Raw genomic sequence first — 25,107 nt, 5'->3', positions numbered from 1 at the left:
TCCACACCTGAAACTTCTCCTCTAGTTCTGATAGTGACTCCGCAATTAGGGCAAGGTCATCAGCATAGAGGAGCTCCCAGGGGCAACCTGTCTTGAACTCCTCTGTGATTGCCTGGAGGACTATGGTAAATAATAGGGGGCTGAGGACGGAACCTTGGTGGACCCCTACCTCTACCCGGAATTCATTGCTGTACTCATTTCCAACCCTCACCTTACTGGCAGCATCTCTGTACATGGCTCGCACAGCTCTCACTAACCATTCTTCTATCCCAAGTTTCCTCATTGACCACCAGATAAGGGATCGGGGGACCCTGTCAAAGGCTTTCTCCATGTCAACGAAAGCCAGGTACAGAGGTTTATCCTTAGCTAGGTATTTCTCCTGCAACTGTCTCACTAGAAATAAGGCATCAGTAGTGCTTTTACCTGGCACGAACCCAAACTGCATCTCATCTAAATTGATTCGCTCCCTAATTAGTTGGGCTATGACCCTCTCTGTAACTTTCATAACCTGATCTAACAGCTTGATGCCTCTGTAATTATTTGTATCTAAAGCGTCCCCTTTACCTTTGTAGCAGTTGACTATGATGCTGCTACACCAGTCATTGGGTATGACTCCTTCGTGTATCACCTGGTTCGTAATACGGGTGACTAGGCTATAGCCAACACTGCCAGATATTTTGAGCATCTCTGCAGTGATTCCTGATGGGCCGGGGGCTTTCCCGGTCTTCATATTCTTAATTGCTTTATCTACCCTGGTACTATCAACTCGGATAGCTGGTCCCTCTATTGGGTCGACATACGGCAGGCTCTCTTTCTCCCATTCATTCTCTTTATTAAGCAATCTATCGTAGTGGCATCTCCAGACCTCTTTCTTTGCATCCTCATTTAATGCAAGCGTACCATCATCCATGCGAACACATTTCTCTCCTACAACATCACTATTCTCTCTCCTACACTGTCTTGCAACACGAAATACCTCGAGTCTTTGGTCCTCACGGCGCAGAACATTGGCAAATCTTTCCTTATCTGCTTCCCCTCTGGCTAAATAAACCTGTCGCCTAGCCTCCCTTCTGGCACATTGGTACAATTCCCTGCTACCACCGTTCTTCCAGTCCTTCCAAGCCTGTTTCTTTTGTCTAATAGCCCTGTCTACCTCCTTGTTCCACCACCACGTTACTCTGGGTCGGGAGGGGACCTTACACCACCCACAAATCTGGTCGGTGGCTTTCAACAGGTTGTCCCGCAGAAATCTCCAATTGTCTTCCATGTTGTATGATGCTATATCCCCTTCTATTTCGTTAAATGCTTCAAGTAACTTGTCTCTAAGTCTCTGTCCGTTTGCAGGGTCTTTAAGCTTCCACACCCTTCTTCTCCAAGCCTGTCTAATTCTGGGCACCCATTTTGCCTTGATCCCAAAGTCGCTAACTACTAATCTATGTTGTGGGGTACATTCTTCGCCAGGGTAGGTTTTGGCATTTATAAGCCGCCCTCTTTCCCTATTTCTGGCGAGGATGTAGTCGATTTGGCTAGAGTGTCTGCCGGAGCGGTAGGTGACTAGGTGACTGGCAGGTTTCCTGAAGTTGGTATTGCAGACCATAAGATTGGTTGCATCACAGAACTCCAGCAGTCGTTTATATATATGTATTTGTATGTGTGTATGTATGTATATGCATATATATGTATGTGTATATATATATATATATGCGTATGTATTTGTGTGTTTATGGGCGTAGATGCATATATATGTGTATGTGTATGTGTGTGTATATTTGTATTTATGTATATATGGGTATGGATGTGCATATATGTGTATAGGTAGGCATGTGTGTATATGTGTAAATGTATGTGTATATATATATATATATGTATATATATATATATATATATATATATATATGTATGTATGTATATTTATGTGTATGTATATTTATATGTATGTGTACGTGTGTTTATATGTATGTGTATGTATTTATATATATATGTGTGTGTGTGTGTTCGTATGTATATATGAGTGTGAGTTTTGACGTGGGTATGTATATAAATATACATACATGAACTTATGGGAGTAAATGTAGATTTGTTTGTGTGTATATATGAGCATACACATAAGTATAAGTGTTTATGTACATTCATCTCAATTTTTTCATAGAAACACAGTATTAACCCCAATTATATTGCCTTTTTATTACATAACATTCCTCTCCAATAAAAAAATTTTTTTTATTAGATCTATATTATCCTATCTACTCACAAATCTACACACTGAATTTTCCTTTCTCTCAATCTCTTCCAGTTTTTTTTTTCTTGTCAAAATTTGGCCAAATGCATTTTTTTCAATATTTAATTTTGCTTGCAATAGCCGCTTCTTTTGGTCAAACTATCGTATCTCCAGCTGCTTTAGGTGCCAAGATATCAAAAATTGTTAAAGCGTAGTATAACAGTTTAGCATTTTTCAAAAGTGTAGTAAACCCCACACATGACAGTTTTGCAAAAATATTTCTGACTGAAAATATCATACAAGCATGGAGTTGCGATTTTATGCACCCAACAAAGTATTATTGTTAGGATGAAACTGTTGCTAATGTAAACAGAAATGGAATGGTGAAACTATTTTTTTCGTTTTCTGAAAAAGCAACGTTTTGGCCTTACAACACTTTTGCATAATAGCAACGAGATATATATATATATATATATATATAAAATATAGAGGGCAGGAAAATTATAGAAATTTTTCTACCGGTGGCTAGCATGTATAAAATAGTCAATAGACAACATATTCATATAAAATTAGTGTACATTTAAACACAAAAGAGGTGACCCTCACGGGACACCATACATGCTAGAAGGAACAGTCAAAGTCCAAACCATGGTTAAGAGCAGTAAATATTGTAAATGTTTTTATTTTTTCATTCTCTTCGAAATTGCTCTTAACCGTGGTTTGGACTTTGACTGTTCCTTCTAGCATGTATGGTGTCCCGTGAGGGTCACCTCTTTTGTGTTTAAATGTACACTAATTTTATATGAAAAAAATATATATGTGTATATATGTAAACACAGCAACACTGACTATTAATCAAGTGGGGGGGACAAACACATATACATGATGGGCTTCTTTTAGTTTCCATCTACCAAACCCACTCATAAGGCTTTGGTTGGCCTGAGGTTAGAGTAGAGGACACTTGCCCAAGATGCCATGCATCATGTGGTTGGAAAGCAAACTTCTAACCAGAGAGCCACACCTAAAAAGAAACCTTTGGATGTGATGGTAAATAAGTCATCAAAGTTGTGAAGGAAGAGGGCCAGGGTCCAAACCAAACCCTCAGGGAACACCAGAGTTGATTGAGACAAGGAAAAAAAAAAAAAGCTCTATCAATACATACCAAAAGAGAAGAGGTGGTTGGAAGCCATAGGCAAGTTTTGATACAAGTTTTGCAAGCAGGACACATTTCAAGGTTTTACTGGTTAGAGCAACAACATCGCTTTCACTGAACTGGTTCCAGGTTCAGTCCCACTGCAGGACACCTTAGGCAAGTGTCTTCTATTATAGCTTTGGGCTGACCAAAGCTTTGTGAGTGGATTTGGCAGACGGAAACTGAAAGAAGCCCGTCATATATATAGATATATGTTTGTCCTGCACCAATGCTTGACAACCAGTGTAGGTGTGTTTATGTTCCCGTTACTTAGCAGTTTGGCAAAAGAGACCGACAGAATAAGTACCAGGCTTTAAAAAAAAAAAAAAGTCCTGGGGTCAATTTGTTTGACTGAAATTCTTCAAGGCAGTGCCCCAGCATGGCTGCAGTCTAATGATTGAAACCAGTACAAGATAAAAAGATCTGACAAGCGAATATAATGAGTCTTACCAGCCTTCCAACAGGGATGTTTATGTGGTCGACTGTGAGCATTATACCAAATAAGTTGACGGCATCCATCATAAGCCATGGAATATTCATCATCACCAATGCCATAACCATCCTGCAGCCAAGAAAAATGGAGAGAACTTTTTAAATTTTTATTATAAAATGTATAAATTTAATATGAAAAAAAAAAAGTCATTTTATTTTCATTAAATATTTTATTTAAAAATAACTTCAAAAATGTATCAGAGAATGTAGTTGTTTACTCCTGTGATTAGAGGATTCTGTGAAATAATACAAACTAGGTTGATGTGTTTTAATTTGTTAAAAATGCCTTTTCTTCTTCTGCATCTTTTTATGTCTATTTTCCATGCTGGCATGGGTTGAATGGTTTGACTGAGGATTGGAGCCTGGTGCAGCCTTCTGGCTTGCCAATCCTCAGTCAAACCATTCTGATCTGGCAAGGTTTCTACAGCTGGATGCCCTTCCTAACATCAACCACTCCGAGAGTGTAGTGGGTGCTTTGTATGTGCCACCGGCACAGGAGCCAGTCAGGCAGCACTGGCATCGGCCATGCACCATGCTCGAATGGTGCTTTTTACATGCCACCAGCACATGAGCCAGTTAGGTGGTACTGGCATCGACCATGCTTGTCTGCCACTTTATTTCACGTTGCTCCAGTCCCCTCAGCTGGCAAAAATGAGGAGTCCCTGTATTTCAAAGGGACCAGCCTTGTCACATTCTGTGTCATGCTGAGTCTCCCTGAGAACTATGTGATGGGTATGTGTGTGTCTGTGGAATACTCAGTCACTTGCAACCCTCGTGGTTGTAACTGACAGAGTGCAAGCAAATAGACATAGTTGTTTGGTTAAGAAGTTCACTTGGTAACCAGGTGGGTTTGGGTTCAGTCCTACTAGGCAGCATCCTTCGTTAGTGTCTTCTATTATTGCTCCAGGTTGATCACTGGATTTGATAGATAGATGGAAACTGTTGGAAGCCCATTGTATATATATATATATATATATACATATATATATATATATATATATATATATATATATATATATATATATATATATATATATATATATATATAGGTGCAGGAGTGGCTGTGTGGTAAGTAGCTTGCTTACCAACCACATGGTTCCAGGTTCAGTCCCACTGCGTGGCACCTAGACCAAGTGTCTTCTACTATAGCCTTGGGCCAACCAAAGCCTTGTGAGTGGGTTTGATAGATGGAAATCAAAAGAAGCCCACCATATGTATATATGTGTGTGTGTGTTTGTCCCCCCACCAACATCACTTGACATCTGATGCTGGTGTGTATGTCCCCGTAACTAAACAGTTCGGCAAAAAGAGACCGACAGAATAGGGGCTAAGCTTACAAAGAATAAGTCCTGGGGTCGATTTGTTCAACTAAAAGGTGGTGCTCCAGCATGGTCGCAGTCAAAATGACTGAAACAAGTAAAAGAATAAAAGAATATATATATACCCCCACCAACTATATGTATGTATGTAAGTATATGCATATATGTCCCCCTCGCAGAGTGGTGTTGGTTTGTTAACATCCCCGTAACTTACCAATTCAGCAAAATAGATTATTACAATGAGTCATCATCATCATCGTTTAACATCTGCTTTCCATGGGTTGGACGATTCGACTGAGGACTGGTGGAACCCGAGGACTGGTGGAACCCGAAGGCTGCACCAGACTCCAATTTCATCTGGCAATGTTTCTACAGCTGGATGCCCTTCCTAACACCAGCCACTCCGAGAGTGTAGTGGGTGCTTTTTATGTGCCACCGGCACGAAGGCCAGTCAGGGTGCTGGTGACACGTAAAAGCACCCACTACACTCTCAGAGTGGTTGGTGTTAGGAAGGGCATCCAGCTGTAGAAACTCTGCCAGATCAGATTGGAGCCTGGCGCAGCCTTCGGGTTCCACCAGTCCTCAGTCGAATCGTCCAACCCATGCCAGCATGGAAAACAGACGTTAAACGATGATGATGATGAAATATTATAAGGAACTGTATAAAAAAAAATTGTTAAAAGATTTTGTTTTGTAGAAGTTTAACCAATTTATTGCAGATAAACTTTAACAAAAACCCTTACATGGACCCCTAAGGGCCAGATGGACTGTGGGTTTTAAGCCCTTATAGAACCAATCAATAACAGCAGAGATATGATGTCTTTGTACTTACGTGATTTAGAAACTTGCTATTCTTTGTGGCCCAACCAATTTGCATAACGCCAGCCGTTACTATGGTTACCTCATAATACCACACACCTGAGTTCACCTGGAATGTGCAGCGCACGCTTTCGAATGATGATGCATCACATCTGGCCTGGAAAATAATTATAAAAACACACAAATAAATAATTGGAGAAAATAAAAATGTAAGAAAGACCAAAATTTACTGCCAAAATAATAGCTATGGGCTTTAATTATCAGTGCAGCGAGATTCGATTTAACAGTGTCATTGCTAGTGTCACCTGACTGGCTCCTGTGCCAGTGGTATGTAAAAAGCACCATTCAAATGTGGTCGATGCCAGTACTGCCTGACTGGCTCCTGTGCTGGTGGCACGTAAAAAGCACCCACTACACTCTTGGAGTGGTTGGCATTAGGAAGGACATTCCAGTGTAGAAACCTCACCAGATCGGATTGGAGCCTGGTGCAGCCTTCTGACTTGCCAGCAGGGAAAGTGGACGTTAAACGATGATGATGAGGAGTACAGTCATTAAGCATGCCTTGCCAATTACCATCCCAATTGCCGAGGGCCAGGGACCATGAACACATGTACCATCTCTTTCCAAATGATTTCAGTCTTCTGCTCCATTCTTTGATATCCTCCAACCAGTGTCTTCTCTGGTCCCTCCCACCTCTTTTCCCCATTCACACATCTTTCACAAAGTGGGTGCTGAGGTTTCTGGGCCCTGATCCCTTGTGATTTAATTATCAGCACAACATATTAGGATTTTTTCTATTAACTGATGAAGGCTGGAGGGTATATCAGCCGAAACGTTGTGTTAACAACAAACAAGATGAGGACAAATATCCGTCAAATGTAAATAATGTAAATAGTTAAGATTTAACTCTTTGGCATTTAAACTGGTCAGATGGGGCCAAAATTCTACCTGTTTCATGATCAAATCAACCAAATCTGGCCCCACTCACATTTAACCTACAATGTCAATCTAAAGCTAACAATCATATCATTGAAATCTCAAAGCTATGAGACAATGCATAATTAATTAAAATCAATGTGGATCAATAAATATTAGTTTTAAGAGAATTATGAGTGTGAAAGGGTTAAAGGAGTGAATGCCATAGAGCAGAGGGAAAGAAGATGATGGGTAGTGAGTTGCAGACGACAGCAGTTTGAGAGGAAAGAAGTTATTAGAATAAAGGGAGTTATGAGTAACAGGAAGCTTAATAGAGAAATGATGCCCCTGGGAAATGAAGTGGGTGACACGTTTAAAGGGCTTGACTGAAGGTACCGAACCAGGAAGTTCTATGATGGCTTGTGACTATACAGACGCTAACTTGTGAAAGCATGGCATATGTCACCAATCCATCCTTGCATGTGAGTGATGACTAAACACTCTAAGAAGGAGTAAAGTCAAAAGAATTAAGTCCTCAGTACAAAACTGGAATTTATTTTAAATGACCATGACCACCACCACTGTCACTATACAGTAAATGGAAAGGCAAGATTTGTGTTCAGAACAACAAAGTGTATAGTTTAGTCTCAGATCAAACCCGATTTAAAACAGGTAGTACAGGTACTACAGCCATGATCACCTCATGTTTTTAGGGGGTATATAGAACTATATTGTTGGTTTTACATAAAAAGCACCCTTGCTGGCACCATGTAGGAATTGCCCATGACAGTGCCCTACAGAAAATGCTACATGGAAAGCTCCTGTGCTGATGTCACATAAAAAGTGCCCATGCAGGTGTCATGTCAAAAGAACCTGTGTTGGCGCCACATAAAGAACAACCATGGTGGTGATGTGTAAAAGGTACCTCTGCAGGCATTACATAAAAAACATCACGTACAGTCTGTGAAGTGGTTGGCATTGGAAAGGGCATCAAACCATAGAAACCATGCTAAAACAGAGAAATGGAGCTTGGTGCTGCCCTCTGTCTTGCCAGCTCCATTCAAACTGCCCAACCCATGCCAGCATGGAAAATGGATGTTAAATGATAATGATTGCTTAAAACCTTTTGTTGCCACATTTCTGATGAAATACACTGCCTTTGCTTTAATTAATTTGGAAAATAATAAAGAAACGAGTAAAAGAAATGTCAATAATAATTTGGGGTTTGAAACCAGAATTTTGATGGAAGGTTTTTCAATTTAGATCACTTTGAAACCAGGGGCAGCCAGTCTCCGATAGGTTGGTCTCAAAACGGTTAATGTGTCCTTTTCTTATTTAAGATAGTAAGGTATAAGTTCGTCATCATCGTTGTTTAACATCCGCTTTTCATGCTGACATGGGTTGGACAATTCGACTGGGGACTGGCAAGTCAGAAGGCTGAGCCAGGCTCCAATCTGAGCTGGCAGAGTTTTTACAGCGGGATGCCCTTCCTAGCACCAACTCTGAGAGTGTAGTGGGTGTTTTTTACGTGCCACCAACATGAGGGCCAGTCAGGCAGTACTGGCAATGACCATGCTCGAATGGTGCTTTTTCCGTACCACCAGTATGGGAGCCAGTCAGGCGGCACTGACATCGACCACACTCGAATGGTGCTTTTTACATGCCAATCAGGCGGTACTGTCATCGGCCATGACAATGACTTCACTTGACTCAACAGGTCTTCGCAAGCACAGTTTATAACCCAATGATTGATTAATTATATAATAACGAACTTACTCATCAGAAAAACTAACCAAAAGTGCATGAACAGTCCACAGAATAATGCACAGGAAGGGAACAGTAAATGGATTATTTAAAAAAGGTGGGGGGTGGGTGATAGACACCAGGTGTATTGTTGGTGAATTTCAGAGAGCCTGGAAGTTTTGAAGGACATAGTGTCTTGACAGCTAACAACTGATGCGGGTAGTTTATTCCATGGTTCAGCGATTCTGAGCATGAGAAAATGTTTCTGAACGTCATGGGTGTTGTGTTGTTTTTTTGATTTTGTAAGCAGGTCCACGAGTGTTTGAGATATGGAATTGATAAAAGGTGCCCAAGGTGGTGGTGGTCGTTGTTGGAAAGCTGGTGGATAATCTTGTAGGTGTCTGCCAAGTCAGTTGTATGATTGAGAGAACATTATCATCTATCTTCAGCAGGTCAATCACTATTATGGAGACCCCTTTACTGACTCACGACCATGAGAATAGAACACGGGGCTGTATGATTCTTGTTTGTGTGTGTGTATGTGTATAATGAAGTTCTTACAGTCAAGACACAAAAAGAACAATAATTATATATTCATATTTAAGCAGTTACTTCCCTTACAATTCATTTCTTTCAGCTTTTACTTGTTTCAGGCATTAGACACTGGCCATGCTGGAGCACCACATTGAAGAATGTTTAGCTGAATGAATCGATGCCAGCACTTATGTTTTTAAAGCTTGGTACTTATTCTATCGATCCTTTTGCTGAACCGTTAAGTTACAGGAACATAAACAAACCAGCACTGGTTGTCAAGCGGTGGTAGGGGACAAACACAGACACACATACAACAGGCTTCTTTCTTCCGTCTACCAAATCCACACACAAGGCTTTGGTCAGCCCGAGGCTACAGTAGAAGACACTTGCCCAAGGTACCACGCAGTGGGACTGAACCCAGAACCATGTGGTTGGTAAGCAAGCTACTTACCACACAGCCACTCCTGCGCTTGTATTGATATTTTTATTATTATAACATTTATTTCTAATTAAATTTTTAATGTTCTCTACATTAATCCTTTGGCATTGAGATTATCCTATCAAATGTTAATGCTTATCTATTCACATTCATCATCATCATCATCATCGTTTAACGTCCGCTTTCCATGCTAGCATGGGTTGGACGATTTGACTGAGGACTGGTGAAACCGGATGGCAACACCAGGCTCCAGTCTGATTTGGCAGAGTTTCTACAGCTGGATGCCCTTCCTAACGCCAACCACTCAGAGAGTGTAGTGGGTGCTTTTACGTGTCACCCGCACGAAAACGGCCACGCTCGAAATGGTGTCTTTTATGTGCCACCCGCACAAGCCAGTCCAGGGGCACTGGCAACGATCTCGCTCGAAAATCCTACAGGAGCCAGTCAGGCGGTACTGGCAACGGCCACGCTCAAAATGGTGCATCTCATGTGCCACCCGCACAAGAACCAGTCCAGGGGCACTGGCAACGATCTTACTTGGCTTGCCGGGTCTTCTCACGCACAGCCCATTTCCAAAGGTCTCGGTCCGTAGTCATCGCCTCGGTGAGGCCCAATGTACGAAGGTCTTGCCTCACCACCTCAGCCCAGGTCTTCCTGGGCCTACCTCTTCCACGGGTTCCCTCAACTGTTAGGGTGTGGCACTTTTTCACGCAGCTATCCTCCTCCATTCTCACCACATGTCCATACCAGCGCAATCGTCTCTCTTGCACGCCACAACTGATGCTTCTAATGTTCAGCTTTTCTCTGCATTATCATGTAGCTTTGAGATTTTGATAATGGAATTGCTTATTTTTCTGCCAGTGCCTCCTGACTGGCTCCCGTTCCGGTGGCATGTAAAATGCACCATCTGAACGTGGCCGATGTCAGTGCCCCGACTAGCTCCCGTGCTGGTGGAACGGAAAATGCACCATCCAAACGTGGCCAATGCCAATACCCCTCGACTGGCCCCTGTGCCGGTGGCACGTAAAAAGCACTCACTACATTCCCAGAGTGGTTGGCATTAGGAAGGGCATCCAGCTGTAGAAACCTTGCCTGATCAGATTGGAGCCTGGTGCAGCTGCTGGCTCACCAGTCCTCAGTCAAACCATCCAACCCATGCCAACATGGAAAGCAGACGTTAAACGATGATAATGATGATTGTAGGGTAGGTGTGAGAGGCCAGATCTGGCCAGTTTGAACATAAAACAGGTCGAATGTTTAGGCCTGAAATGGCTGGTTTGAATGCTGAAGGATCAAACGTCAACACTAACTTAACTATGGTTTTTTTATGCAGATGGCATCCCTGAATTTCTAAACACTTCTATGCTACTCAGGCATCTAATATGTGATGCAAGGTTTTTAGTGATCCAAAGGGGCAAATGTAGCTATGTGGTTAAGAAGCTTGCTTCTCAACCATAAGGCTTTAAGTTCAGTCCCACTGTACAATGCTTCAGGCAAGTGTCTTCTATTATATAGCCCTGGGCTGACTAAAGCCTTGTGAGTGGATTTGGTAAAAGATAGAGACCTCCTTCAGTGATGACTGACCATGGAATTGCACCTAGAAAGTTCCCCTCCAAAGCACAAGTCCAGGCAAGGTTGTTTTTTATGGAAGACCAGCAGTCACCCATGCATACCAGCCTCCCCACTCCATGCCACCAGTGTCATCCAAGGGAAAGGCAAAGGGGCCGATACAGCTTGGCACCAGTGATAATGTGAAATAAAGGGTCTTGCTCAAGAACAAAAGACACAGCCCGGTCTGGGAATTGAACTCAATACCTCATGATTGTGAGCCCGACACACTAACCACTGAGCCATTGGTAGAGGGAAACTAAAAGAAGTGCGTTGCACACATGCATATATTTTTTTGTGTGTGTGTTTGTACCCTGCCACACTGCTGGGCAACTAGTGCTGGTTCGTTTACATTCCTGTAACTTAATGGTTTGGCAAAAAAAAGACTGATGGTATAAATACCAGGATTAGAAGAAAAAAGTACTGGGAGCAATTTGTTAGGCTGAATCCTTCAAAGTGGTGCCCCAGCATGGCCACAGGTTATTGACTGAAACAAGTAAAAGATAACCAGTGTGTTTATCTTGACATCATGATTGTAAAAGTGATGTTAGTTTATTTCCTGTCTTTCATGGTGAAATATTACCTTACTTGGAAACAGATGAAGGTTGACAACAGGGAGGGCATCCAGCCATAGAAGATCTGCTTCAACAAATTTTGTCTGACCCATGCAGGCATGGGAAAGTGGACGTTAAACAATAATTGGTGAGGATGGATTACTGATTCAGACGTTATGAAGAAAGTTACGTATCCCAAAGTAGAACAAATCAGCTCCGTAGTTATCTCCCTTAGTTGCCAGGAAACTTGCAACAACATTATTTCTTACCTTACTCTTTCTAATTAGCTTTTAATACTAACATCACCGAATCCTCTTTCACATTGTGGTATAGGTTGGATGTGTCATTACAGTGATCAGTTCTTTGTATTATGTCAAAGGCTAATTGCCCACCTCCCAACCCATTCTGATCCTCTATCCCTGTTTGTCTCTCTCTCATATTCATCTTATACCTTTGGAGTACGCCCCCTACCAGCTCTTTTCTCTCTTTCTAGCTGGGGTGGCCATGTATTTTCCCTTCAGCAAGACACCTGTTCCTGTCCCTCTACCATACTTAAATCCCTCGTCCCCTGACACAAAGCCACCTCCCTCAATACTGTACCCCACCACTCAGTTGAGGGATCCTGTTTTGCAAGATACTCGGTGACCTCACTAGTGCTGGTGCCATACATAAAAGCACCCAGTCCACCACTCTGTAAAGTGGTTGGCATTAGGAAGGGCATCCAGCCATGGAAACCAAGCCAGAGCAGATAATTGGAGGCTGGTGCAGTCCTCTGGTTCCTGTCAAACTGTCCAACCCATACCAGCATGGAAAAGTGGATATTAAACAATACTGATGATCATCATCATTTAATGTCTGTTTTCCATACTGGCATGGGTCGGATGGTTTGGCAGGAGGTGGTAAGGCCAGGAGCCACACCAGGTTCCATTGTCTGTAGTGGCAAGAGTTGGCAAGCCAGGGAGCTGCACCAGACTCCAGTTGTCTGTTCAGGCATGGTTTCTACAGCTGGATGCCCTTCTTAAGACCAACCCCTTTACACAGTGTACCAGGGGCTTTTTATGGGACACCAACACAGGTGCTTTATACATGATACCAGCACAGGTGATGATGATGATGATAGTTTGTAAGTTTATATTATGAAATTCAGAAACTTCAAGAAAATATGAAATCAGTTTAATATCAAACTTTAAAGTAGATAGATCATCATCATCAACTATTCCATGCTTGCATAATGGACAGAATTTGTTGAGGCATATTTTCTACAGATGGATGCTGTTTCTTTTGCCCACCATGTTTCCAAGAAAGAGAATATCACCTTAAGTTTATGACATTGCACCAAAGTCAGAAGCCATTATTTTTCTGTATCAGTTGGTAGAACTGTGTTATGGGGATGGCGTGACTACTGTAAGGTTTATGTCAACTGGTGGAAGTGTCAGAATTCCCAAACATTAAGCCTTTGTAGCAAATTCAACACTGAATCACTAGATAGTTGAGCAGACACCATGATCAGACCACAGTCGTGTCATGTGATCCTCCAATTGACTGACCAATCAGCATCAAGCCATTGTATGATTCGACTTTCTCTTTGAGCCTTATCTGAAAATGGTTTTTGGCAGTGACCCCAGAATGTTGAGACCACCACTCAACATCTCCATTCTCATTTCTTCACCAATCATTGGCAGATGGAAGGCAGAGATTTTGTCACCATGAATGTAGCCCATTTAGTTAAATTGTCCTAAATTCCCAGTATTATGTCTCTCTCTCTCTCTGTGTAAATGTCACTGTTAGCTTCTGTCAAAAGACCAACAAAGTTAAAACACCAAATGCAGTAAATAAAATCTTCTGTTAATTGTTTGTGTGTTGTTAATTACTTCCACACACAGCCCTAGAAAGACATTTTCATTCACCAGCAGCTAACCACAACCACCACAAGAAATCCATGGCACTTTTATTTTCTTTATTAGGCCTAGTATGTGTTTAAGCTGTTTGGTACTCATCCACAATGTTTTGCGTTCAATCCCACCCAACAGCACTGGGGAGGGAGAATATCTTTGATCTCAGTCTGGGAATAATTTTATCGCACCAATCTCTGAAACCTTAAAAAAAAAGAGTCCAAAAGCATTGCTATCCTGAAGTCATCTAAAAAGCTATAACGGGGTCAAATTTTGGGCCAAGGTCAGCTAGTTCGGGGGTGGGGAGAATTCATTACACCAACCCCAGGGCTCAACTGATATTTATTTTATCAACCCTGAAAGGATGAAAGACAAAGTCGACCACAGAGGAATTTGAACTTGGAACATAAAGACGGATGAAATCCCGCCGAGCATTTTGTCTGACCGGCTAACGATTCTGCCAGCCTGTTGCCTTAAAAAATTAATGGAAAGACTTCGTTTTGTACCCAACCATAACTTTTTTTTAAAGATATTAGACACGGCCATATCACGTTGAGCCTAGTGAGTACTTAGATGGGTGACCGGTTGGGAAACCTAGGTGCTGTAAGCGTCACAAAAGCGGCGGTGTTCCAGCATGGCCGCAAGTCAAATGACTGAAACAAGTAAAAGAGTACGGTGGAAAATTGATTTCCTACCATGTCTTATAATAATAACGATGAGAAAGTCATAAAAATTAAGCATTTCTATCTAAAAAAAATTCCATTTCTCTATTATGTATATTCATGTCCCAGTTTGTCAAACGTTAGTGTCTAAATTGCCTCACTCTGTGAAATTTCTCTAACCTTGGGACATCAATATACATAATACAGAAATGGAGTTTTTTTTTAATAGAAATTCTTAATTTTTATGACTTCCTCATCGTTATTATTATAAGACATGGTAGGAAATCAATTTTCCACCGTGTCTAATATTAAAAAAAAAAAGTTTTATGGGGTACCAAAGGAAGTTTTTCTAAATTAATTTATAACAGTGAAAGCAATGTTTCCTACCTCAAGGCCATCTGCAGATATCTTTAAATATTCACTAACATCATTACTGTTTAACATTACATTTAATCCATCCACATTTACACTTTCGTAGGTGAACTTTCGACCCTGCAAAGAAAGAAAAAAAATTTATTTAAGTCAAGGGAGATAACTGCAACTTCATATAATTTTTACCAGAAAAATACCAGGAATTTTTTGTTTTTTTAGTATCGATGTAGGAAGACATGAGATAAGATTTGTAAAAGAATAAAACTTTTTGACCTATTATCGCTAGTTGCGCACAGAAAACAGGTTATTTAAAAGGCAGTGTCCGAGAGTTCGTTACCCTCAATTTACTTCCGTAATTTTAAACGACATAACAGAACGGCTGCAGTAATATTTAAACCTATGACCAAGTGGACAGACATTTTCGTCTCTTCAATAATTATGTCACCAACATTGAGAAAAACACAGGTACAGGCCGCTCCCCCTCCTCACATGGCTGACACACGAAGGGCCTTTTACAGTTTCCGACTACCAAATCCATCAGTCATAAGGCTTTGATCGACCCAGGGTTGTAGTAGACGACACTTGCCCAAGGTACCATGCAGTGGGACTGAACCCAAAGCTGTGCGATTAGGAAGCGAACTTCCTGACTCCCTCCCCCACCGTATATCATCATCGTTTTAACGGCCATTTTCCCATGCTTACCTAGGTTAGACATATATATATATATATATATTGGACACAGTAGTGTGTCGATAAGCCAGCTGGAGGAGATGTCCTCCTGGGGCTAAAAGCAACAATAACATCCACCCCTAGGGGTTAGCCACACTTAAGTGGCAATATACTTCACTTTATATATATATATATATATATATATATATATATATATATATATATATATATATATATACACACACACACACATACACACACACACACATTTCTTTACTAATGATTTATTGCATTTGATTGTATACAAATCAAACGTAATATCAGTTTATTGACGTTAAACTGGAGAGAGAGAGTGAGAAGAGTGACAGAGTTAATGGCGACCTAAATTTGAGTTTGTGGAAGCAAATATTTTATAACCTGCTTTACAATCTGTAAAGCATAACCAAATTATATTCCACTGGCCTTGGACTGGTTTTAAAAGGTAAAACATTTCCTATAAACTTTTTTTTTAGTTAAGTACATTCCACTTGGTGTAAACAAACAGGATTTTACACTTTGGCAAAATGGTTTGACTTCCACTATTATGAAAATGTTTTTTCCTTCCCATTTTCTAGAATCTTCCAGTTTGACCAAATAATTCTTACATCAGTCACCCAAATTTCCCTCATTGTATACTTTTATCTTCTAACAGAGTCCAAATGTGATCATCTTGACCTTAAGTGTCAGGTCACTTGTGAGGTTTCTCATGAGAGCTACTGGTAACATGGAATCCAGTAGAATGTGTTGCATGGGTCATCAGCAACGAAACCGGTACCCTGACTAGGCTTGCCTGGTGAGAAGGGTTGCTAGAAACCCAGCAGAACTAAAAACAAGACCTGGCAAAAACACAGATCATCATCATCATCATCATTTAACGTCTGCTTTCCATGCTGGCATGGGTTGAAGGGTTTGACTGGAGACTAGCAAGACAAGAGGCCGCACCAGGCTCCAATCTGATCTGGCAAAGTTTCTACAGCTGGATGCCTTTCCTAATGCCAACCACTCCAAGAATGTAGTGGGTGCTTTTTATGTGCCACCGGCACGGGAGCAAGTCAGGTGGGCCTGGCATTGGCCATGTTCAGATGGTGCTTTTTACGTACCACTGGCACAGAAGCCAGTCTGGGTGGGGGGCTGGCATCTGAGTCTTGTATTGGTTCAATGACTATCTAGCAATAGCATGGGACCTTTGAAGTTCTGGGTTGGTATATGGTGTGCTGGAAGACCACTGGCAGTAAAGCACCCCTTAGTTTTTGTTAAAGCATGTCTCTAAAACTCACTACAAACCTCCGATAATCAGCAGTGCCTTGGTCAGTGAATCTTGTGTGTCGGTCAACAATGAAGAGCAAAATGAGCTGCTACGGATCACACTATCTGAAAGTGCGTATGCATGTGACTGGGGACCACATGTGAATTTGTATTTCCACTGAAGCTCTGAACATAATTAGAGCTGACTCAACCCACCTTGGGGTTATATACCAGGACAAGGATTTTGATGTTATGTGCACAAATTTTCATCAGAAAATTGGGAACTCCTTATCATCATCATCATCATCATAACTTTGATGCCCACTTTTCCAAGCTTGCAGGGGTCAGACGGAATTTATTGGTGCAGATTTTCTACTTCTGAATACCCTTCCTGTCCCCAAGTAAGGTAATATTTACCCATGGCCAGAAATGTCTCAGATGAAGAGAAATGAAGGACACCACTTATGTGACGGTGACCCATGCCCAAGGCAAAGAAACAGTCAAACATGCGCGCATGCGTACGTGCAAACATGCACAATGAGCTTCTTTCAGTTTATGCCAACCAAAGCATTGCATGTGGATTTGGTTGACAGAAATCCACTTGCAAAGCTTTGGTTGGCCCAGGGCTATAATAGAAGTCACTTGCCCAAGGTGCCACACAGTGGAACTGAACCTGAAACCATATTGTTGGGAAGCAACAGCCATGCCTACACACACACACACACACACACACACACACAAGACTGGCATCAGTTATTCAGTGTAAAAGTTTTTATTTGAACATAAATGATCTTTCCAGTTTGTTAGCTTTAAATATTTAAAATATTTAATCACAAATGAATTTTCTTATTGAATTATAAATTTGTGTGGGGAAAGGTGGTGGTGGTGGTGGTGGTGCACACATTCTCCAGCTGGCGGTGGTCACTCACACACATATACTTACATCTATGCACACAGTTGCAGGAATACATTTACATGCACTCCCCACCCCGCAAAACGAAACAACTTGTAGTTCTTACCTCTACAATGACTGGAAACCATTTTATGAGTTGAAAAGTTGCAGGAAGTTGGAAATAGAAAAGAGAAAACATTAATTACAAACCCACAATACTGTGTAGAAATAAAAACATACATGTCTATATATATATATATATATATATATATACATACAGGGTGTCCCAAAAGTAGGTTTACAGTTATTCAACTATCTCTTTCGCATTCATATATTAACAGTTTAGATCTTAATTGTAAAAAAAACATGAAACTATTATTCTATGCTAATTTAGTTAATTTTGTCAAGCTCCCTTTTCAGTTTGCAAGATAGAAATTTAAATGTAATAAAATGTTTTAAAAGAAATTTAAAGTGCCTATGTGATAACGGCAAACCTACTTTTGGGCCACCCTGTATATATTTTTATACATCTACATTCAAGAGTATATAGAAATATTTTGTCTCTATAAATCACAATATATACAATTAAGTCACCTCTTGTAGTAAAGATTGTTTGCCAACATAACATGGCAGTCCTGGTTTAGGACGAACGTTGCTGTAATTTAGCCCCAGGAGACATCATCTGGCTATACGACATAATCTGTGTCCTTATATTTTCAAACAAGGGAATCTAGTACCCCCACTCAGCTCTAAACAATATCTGTGTATTACGATTTCTGGGTTATTTCCCTTCATCAGCACAGAATAAATGTTCGGCTAGAGGTGGCGCTGCCAAATTCCGATTCGAAATATATAGTTTTCAAAGTGACAACTGGTCACTGATCTATAAATTAGAAAATTATTATTTTTAAATCTAACAATGAGAACTGAGTGGGGGTAACTATAAGGACACAGATCGTGTCGTATAGCCAGCTGGAGACGATGTCTCCTGAGGCTAAATTGCAGCAACATTCGTCCTAAACCAGGACTGCCATGTTATGTTGGCAAACAATTTTTACTACAAAGTACTGTTGCTGAATATCTCTTGTTGCGAGATTTAAAAATAGTAATTTTCTACGTCTCCACTTGTTCATCATAATTGTCCAGGCCATAACAGAAATTTCAGACTGGCTACCCATAGGAACTACTATATGTTGATGACCTTGTTCTTATAGCAGAATCTGTAGCAGGGATGGAAGCAAAACTTGAAATCAAAAGCCATTAAAGGTTAACCTGGTGAAGGCCAAAGTCTTTAAGAAAGCAGGTAAGACTCTTTCTACCAGGTAAATGGCTCCACTTAATATGTAGGAAGGGTGTTGGAAGGAATTCCATTCATTGCACCCAGTGCAAGCTATGGACACATAAGAGGTGCAGTGGAATCACAGGTTAACAGAGAAAGAAGTTTTTGTATGAAAAAGCATCTGAGCGAGGTCGTTGCAAGTGCTGCTGGACTGGCTCCTGTGCAGGTGGCACGTAAAAAACACCATTTTGAGTGTGGCCATTGCCAGTATCGCCTGACTGGCCCTCGTGCCAGTGGCATGTCAAAGCACCCACTACACTCTCGGAGTGGTTGGCGTTAGGAAGGGTGTCCAGCTGTAGAAACTCTGCCAGATCAGATTGAAGCCTGGTGTAGCCATCTGGTTCACTAGTCCTCAGTCAAATCGTCTAATCCATGCTAGCATGGAAGGCGGATGTTAAACGATGATGATACACACATTATATATATATATATATATATATATATATATATATATATATATATATATACCTGGGTGTGAGGCACCCTTAGCTTTTGTTAAAGCATGTCTCTAGGAGGTCACCAATATAAAACCTGATATGCAAGGAATGGCATTAGACATTCCTGGGATCTTTTGTTTGCACTTGAGATCATGGCACGCCTACATTCCTGAGCCTGCAACCCATTTCGTTGGCATTGGATATTTTGCTCTGGGTCATGTCAGTAGGGTGAATAAAGGTGTGTGAGGTGCTACACAGGCCTTTTTGTACCTAAAATTTGGGGGTTGTGAAATTATCAGCGAGGCAACTATCTGATGCTCGGTTGAGTAGGAAGGCACAATGACAGGCATGGAAACCATGGAGACGAACCTGCGTGAAGCTGACCGCTGGTGTAATAATCTCTTGTGTAATAATTATTGGTCAGTGATGGTCTTTTTGTGGTCATGAGTGGACAGCCATCTTACATATATATAAATTAAGCAACTTCATTTCAAATAGTCCTGTAATACAGACAAGTATCAGTCTGCAGAAATGAATTCTTCAGTTTATTTTCTTTTCAATCTGTTCATCATGTTTAATTTCCAGACTTGACTCATTACTATTGGAACCATTCCAAAAACATTTGTGAAACAAGTCAGTGAGTTTAAAATAGCAATTTGTATGTCGTTGAACATTCATCAATGAAATACTAGTGTGAAAAAAAAAAGAGTAAAAAAAAAAAAGAAAACCATTAAAAAAAAAAAAGTGAAGAAATACATACAAAGATTATCTAATAACCACTGTGCACAAAAGCCAACTTCCCGTTTTTCTGCTTGAGGACAGCGGTACCATTTCTCTAAAGAAATCAATAAGTTCTTTGGATCTGATTGGAGCACTTTGTTTATAGTGATTTTGTTTTCACCTAGAATAAAAATTAAAAAAAAAAAAAATAAATGTAAAGATTGTTAATATTGTATTTAGTTATTATCTAATACAATTATTATTATTATTATTATTATTATTATTACTGGATATTTTTAACACTTTTGTTAGTATTGATTTAATATCAATATTTAGTATTATTTTTATTCAATACAATTATTTAATAAATTAAAAAAAAAAAAGAAGAAAAACGCTGTCTTCTACACATACAGGCTTGTTCTTTCAGGTGCTGGTGCCATATGAAAAGCACCTGTGCCAGTGCCGCGTAAACGTACCCATACTAGTGGCACGTAAAAAGCACCCAGCACACTTAAGTGGTTGGCATTAGGAAGGGCATCCAGCCATAGAAACCATGCCAAAACAGACGATTGAAGTCTGGACAGCTTCAGATCAAGCTGTCCAACCTATGCCAGCATGGAAAATGGACATTGCCTGATGACGACGATGATGATAATGATGATGATGATGAAAATGAAGGTAGTGAGGTGGCAGAATCGGTATCACACTGGTAGCATTTCATCTGTCTTTACATTCTGAATTCAAATCCTGCTGAGGTTAAACTTTGCCTTTCACCCTTTCGAGGTCGATGAAATAAGTACCAGTTGAGTACTGGGGTCAATGTAATCGACTAGCCCCTTCCACCCCTAATATTTGGCCTTGTGCCAAAAAATTTGAAACTACTATTGTTATTGTAGATATAGATCTGTGGCCAGAGATATTCCTGAGATGACCATCCCTTCTTTACATTAGACATAGTGAATAAAGATACATCTACATTGTCTAATGTGTCCTTTTCAATGAATTAATGTGAAACCCTTTGACCACATATTGTATACAGATTTGTAAAGCAGAATCGTTAGCACACCGAGAGAAATGCTTAGCGGTATTTTGTCTGTCGTTATGTTCTGAGTTCAAATTCCACCAAGGTCGACTTTGCTTTTCATCCTTTCGGGGTTGATAAATTAAGTACCAGTTGCGTACTGGTGTCGATCTAATCAACTCGCCCTTCCCCCAAAATTTTGTGCCTTGAGCAGAAAAGAATATTTGCTTCATTCTAAGGCGGTGAGCTGGCAGAAATGATAGCATGCCAGGTGAAATGCTTGGCTGTATTTTGTCAGTGTTTATGTTCTGAGTTCAAATTCCACCGAGGTAGACTTGTGCCTAGAGTAGAAAATATTATATAGAGACTTGTTAAGCATTATTGGGTGGAAAGGGAGGGTAAGTAAGGAATATAATGGTAACACTCACTAGTTTCTGCAAATTTCTCCATGGCTATAATGGAATGAAGTATGACAACGGGGGAATCGGAGTGCTGAAAAGTCAAAGAATACAGATTAGGTTACGAAACAGAAACAATGCTTATTCAAAAGTCACAGAATTCGACCAATCACAATCTGGCACTGGTATGACAGAGTGGAATTTCCAACACAAAACAGACATTCATGAAAAGGATGTGGAAATTGAACGCTGACAAAGTCACAGACTTGAAACGAAAACCAAGAATGAAGAAATGACATTCAAAACGAACCAACCTTTTGTGTCATCTGTTTTCACCTGTGCTTACCTTTGTAGTGTATTGCCAAATGAGTGAAAGAAATTAGTTGTGATTCTTGGATGTAAGAAGGACCCTAGAACTGATCCCACTAAATATTGGAATTGTCACTTAGCATCAACATCACTCAAATAGGGGCTTCTCATTTAGGGACAAGGCCAGCAATTTTGAGGAGAGGGGGAACGGTTGATTACATCAAGCTAAGAATTTGCCTAGAATGGTGTGGATTCTCAACCACATGGTCTCAGGTTCAGTCCCACTGTATGGCACCTTGGGGAAGTGTCTTGTACTATAGCTTTGGGCCAACCAAAGCCTTGTGAGTGGATTTGGATGATGGAAACTGAAAGAAGCCTGTTTTTTTTTTATATATATAATATATGTATATGTGTGTATGTTTGGGTCTCCTTGTTTTGACATCGTATGATAGTTGTAAATGAGTTTCACCGTCTTACAGGCAGTGTCATTCATTCCAGATATTCTGTGAAATCAGACCTGACCATTGAGAAACAGCTAAGGGTTGGCCACAGGAAGGGCACCCAACCATAGAAAACCTGCCTCAATAAACTCTGTCCAACCCATGCAAGGAGGGAACAGTTGATGTTAAACAGCAATGATGATGATGACCCCAGGAGGGATGAGAGCAAAGTTGATCTTGGCAGGGTTTGAATTTAGAGCATAAAGAGCTAGAAGAAATACCACAAGACATTTTTGATTATGCTACTCAAATAAGTCCACCAATTCATTAGAATCAGTGAAATGATGGAATCAGTTATTAACAAAGTCCAAAGATACTTACTAAAAAAAAAAAAAAAAAAAAAAAAAAGCTTATCTCTTGAAAACAATTCAACTTCTAATGTGATTCCAACAGAATAATACAGCAGATCTTTTGATTCTGCTTTCACAGAGATGGAATGACTGCTTTAGTATATATCTAATGGAGAGAGAGAGAGAGAGAGATCTTGATGTCGTTTCTATTAGATAAATATTCAAAGTGTACTTACCTTCATATTTGAAATTAAATAGTCTAAAACATCTGGGGTCAATAATGAAATACTACTTGGTCCTAAATGACAAAAAGAAAAAGAGAATGTTAAAATTATATATATATATATATATATATATATATATATATATATATAGATAGATAGATAGATAGATAGATAGATAGATAGAGAGATACAAAGACAATGAAGTCAATGAACAAAAATGGTCAACAGACAACACAGGAAGGGTAAGTTTTAACACATTGTATTAGTTTAAAGCTTAAAAAGAGGGGGAGTCTTGACATTTTGGGCACTAGTCCTTCATCAGAAGAATAGTAAAGGAAGAGTATGAAACGATGAATACAACAATTACACCAGAGAAGAACCATAGAAGCTATTTAAACACCCACACAACAGGTTATATGAGGTGGGTACTGAAAAGTTCCTGGCTTTGGGTGAAAGAAAATACAGGAAAATCAGTTAGTTATGATTTTATTAAACATATTCCCCTCTCAGATTCACACACTTATTACAGAGGCCCTTCAGTTTATCTAAGCCCTGCAAAAGAACTCGGAAGGTTAGGCCTCCAGCCAGGCCTTTCACAATACCCTTAAAGGCAGAAACTTTTCAGCACCCCCTCATATTTAATTGTGTTTATTTTTTAACATTCCTATATAATCTGATGTTCCAAAAAAGTTGTCACACCTCTGCAACCAGGTCCCTGACATAAATCCATGCCCTCTGTTCAAACCTCCTTGTATAATCCCATCATTCTTTGATCATGACAGTGATTAATGATTTGTTATTTGTCAGTCATATAAAGTAATTCTTTCATGTTTAATGGCCAATCATCCATTTCTATGCAAAAGACCAACCTCACTTCCCATTCATCGCCTTCATGTCTAAATTATTTTTTCCCCTCCTGTTTTATTCATTCACTTACCAAGATGGTGAACTGGCAGAATTGGTAACGCTTCGAGGAATTGCCTGTGGTTCTTTACATTCTGTTGAAGTCAATGTAACCGACTTACTCCCTTCCCTAAAAATTGCTGGCCTTGTGCCAAAAAGTCAAAACCAATAATATAGGCAGATGTACAGTGGTTGGCATTTGGAAGGGCATTCAGCTATTGAAACCCTGCCAAAGCTGATAATGGGACCTGACACAGCTCTGTGACTGTGTGGTAAGAAGACTGCTTCCCAATCACATGATTCCGGGTTCAGTTTCACTGCGGGACACCTTGAGCAAGAGTCTTCTACTACAGCACCAAGCTGACCAAAGCCTTTGTGAGTGGATTTGGTAGACGGAAACTGAAAGAAGCTTGTTATGTATGTGTATATGTGCGTGTGTGTATGTTTTAGAGTCTATGTTTCTTTCCCACCACTGCTTGACAACCAGTGTTTGTGTGTTTACATCCATCTGACTTAACAGTTTGGCAAACAAGACTGATTGAATAAGTCCTGGGCTCAGTTCATTCAACTAAAAAGACCAAAACAATCACACACACACACACGGCTGAATTGGAAATGCCACATAATAAAATGTTATTGCTGCTTTATTTCTCGGTGATGGAATTCAATTTATCAAATGTTTTCCTTAATGGTTGTCTTCTGGTTTCTGGAATTAATTCCATTTCCAAAGATGTCAATTTATTTTGTTGATTCTCACATCGAGTTTCAAAGAAGAGGAGGAGGAGGAGGAAAAATTATTGGAAGAGTGGGTGGGGGTGTGGAAAGTTTAATGGGAGTAGGTGGGGGGGGTCAGTGTGAGAAGGAGAACATGGAACAGAATAAGAGTGAGGGGGGAGGGGAGAAAGAGAAAAGTTGGAATAAATCAGAATAGAGAGGGGTAAAGAGAGAAAAAAAAAAGAAAATAAATAGAAGTGGTTGGAAGGAAGAAAGAGAGAGAAGAAATAAAGATGTCATGAATGGTAAAAGACAAAGAAAATGGAGAAATGTATTTCTAAAACAATAAGTAAAAAAAAGGTAGAAAAAGGTTTTTGGCAATACATACAAAAAAAAGGGGGGAGACCCCAATAAAAAGGAAAAAAAAATGAAGTTGAAGTTTATGTCCGGAGTTTGCAATTATAAACAAAAATAAAATTAATAAAATTAAACAAATAGAAATAGCATGGAAACCGGTAGAGTTCCTGAAGAGATATTGAAGTTGCATCAACATCGCTTCATCATTGGGAAGGTGCCTGGTTTAGTGGTTAGGGTGTTTGGCTCATGACTGTAAGGTCATGAGTTCAATACCTGGCAGAGCATTGGGTC

The 25,107-nt window shown here is 40.1% G+C and overlaps 1 protein-coding gene across 1 annotated transcript in view; it reads right to left on the bottom strand.

The window, feature by feature from the left end:
* LOC106876872 (RING finger and SPRY domain-containing protein 1) overlaps nucleotides 1-25,107 on the bottom strand; it is a 178,257-nt gene that overhangs the window by 25,032 nt on the left and 128,118 nt on the right. The window contains exons 5-11 of the mRNA XM_089348208.1: nucleotides 22,855-22,916; nucleotides 21,550-21,613; nucleotides 20,141-20,281; nucleotides 17,732-17,742; nucleotides 14,775-14,879; nucleotides 6,054-6,197; nucleotides 3,861-3,972 (exon numbers count right to left, since the gene is read on the bottom strand). Of these exons, the coding sequence (XP_089204334.1) occupies nucleotides 3,861-3,972; nucleotides 6,054-6,197; nucleotides 14,775-14,879; nucleotides 17,732-17,742; nucleotides 20,141-20,281; nucleotides 21,550-21,613; nucleotides 22,855-22,916 (639 nt within the window). The remainder of the gene's footprint in view (nucleotides 1-3,860; nucleotides 3,973-6,053; nucleotides 6,198-14,774; nucleotides 14,880-17,731; nucleotides 17,743-20,140; nucleotides 20,282-21,549; nucleotides 21,614-22,854; nucleotides 22,917-25,107) is intronic.

This window comes from Octopus bimaculoides, chromosome 1, assembly GCF_046866305.1.
Source record: "Octopus bimaculoides isolate indiv1 chromosome 1, ASM4686630v1, whole genome shotgun sequence".
Classification (NCBI taxonomy): domain Eukaryota; kingdom Metazoa; phylum Mollusca; class Cephalopoda; order Octopoda; family Octopodidae; genus Octopus; species Octopus bimaculoides.
Note: the sequence above shows the minus strand (reverse complement) of the source record. Positions and strands in the feature narration are given on the sequence as shown.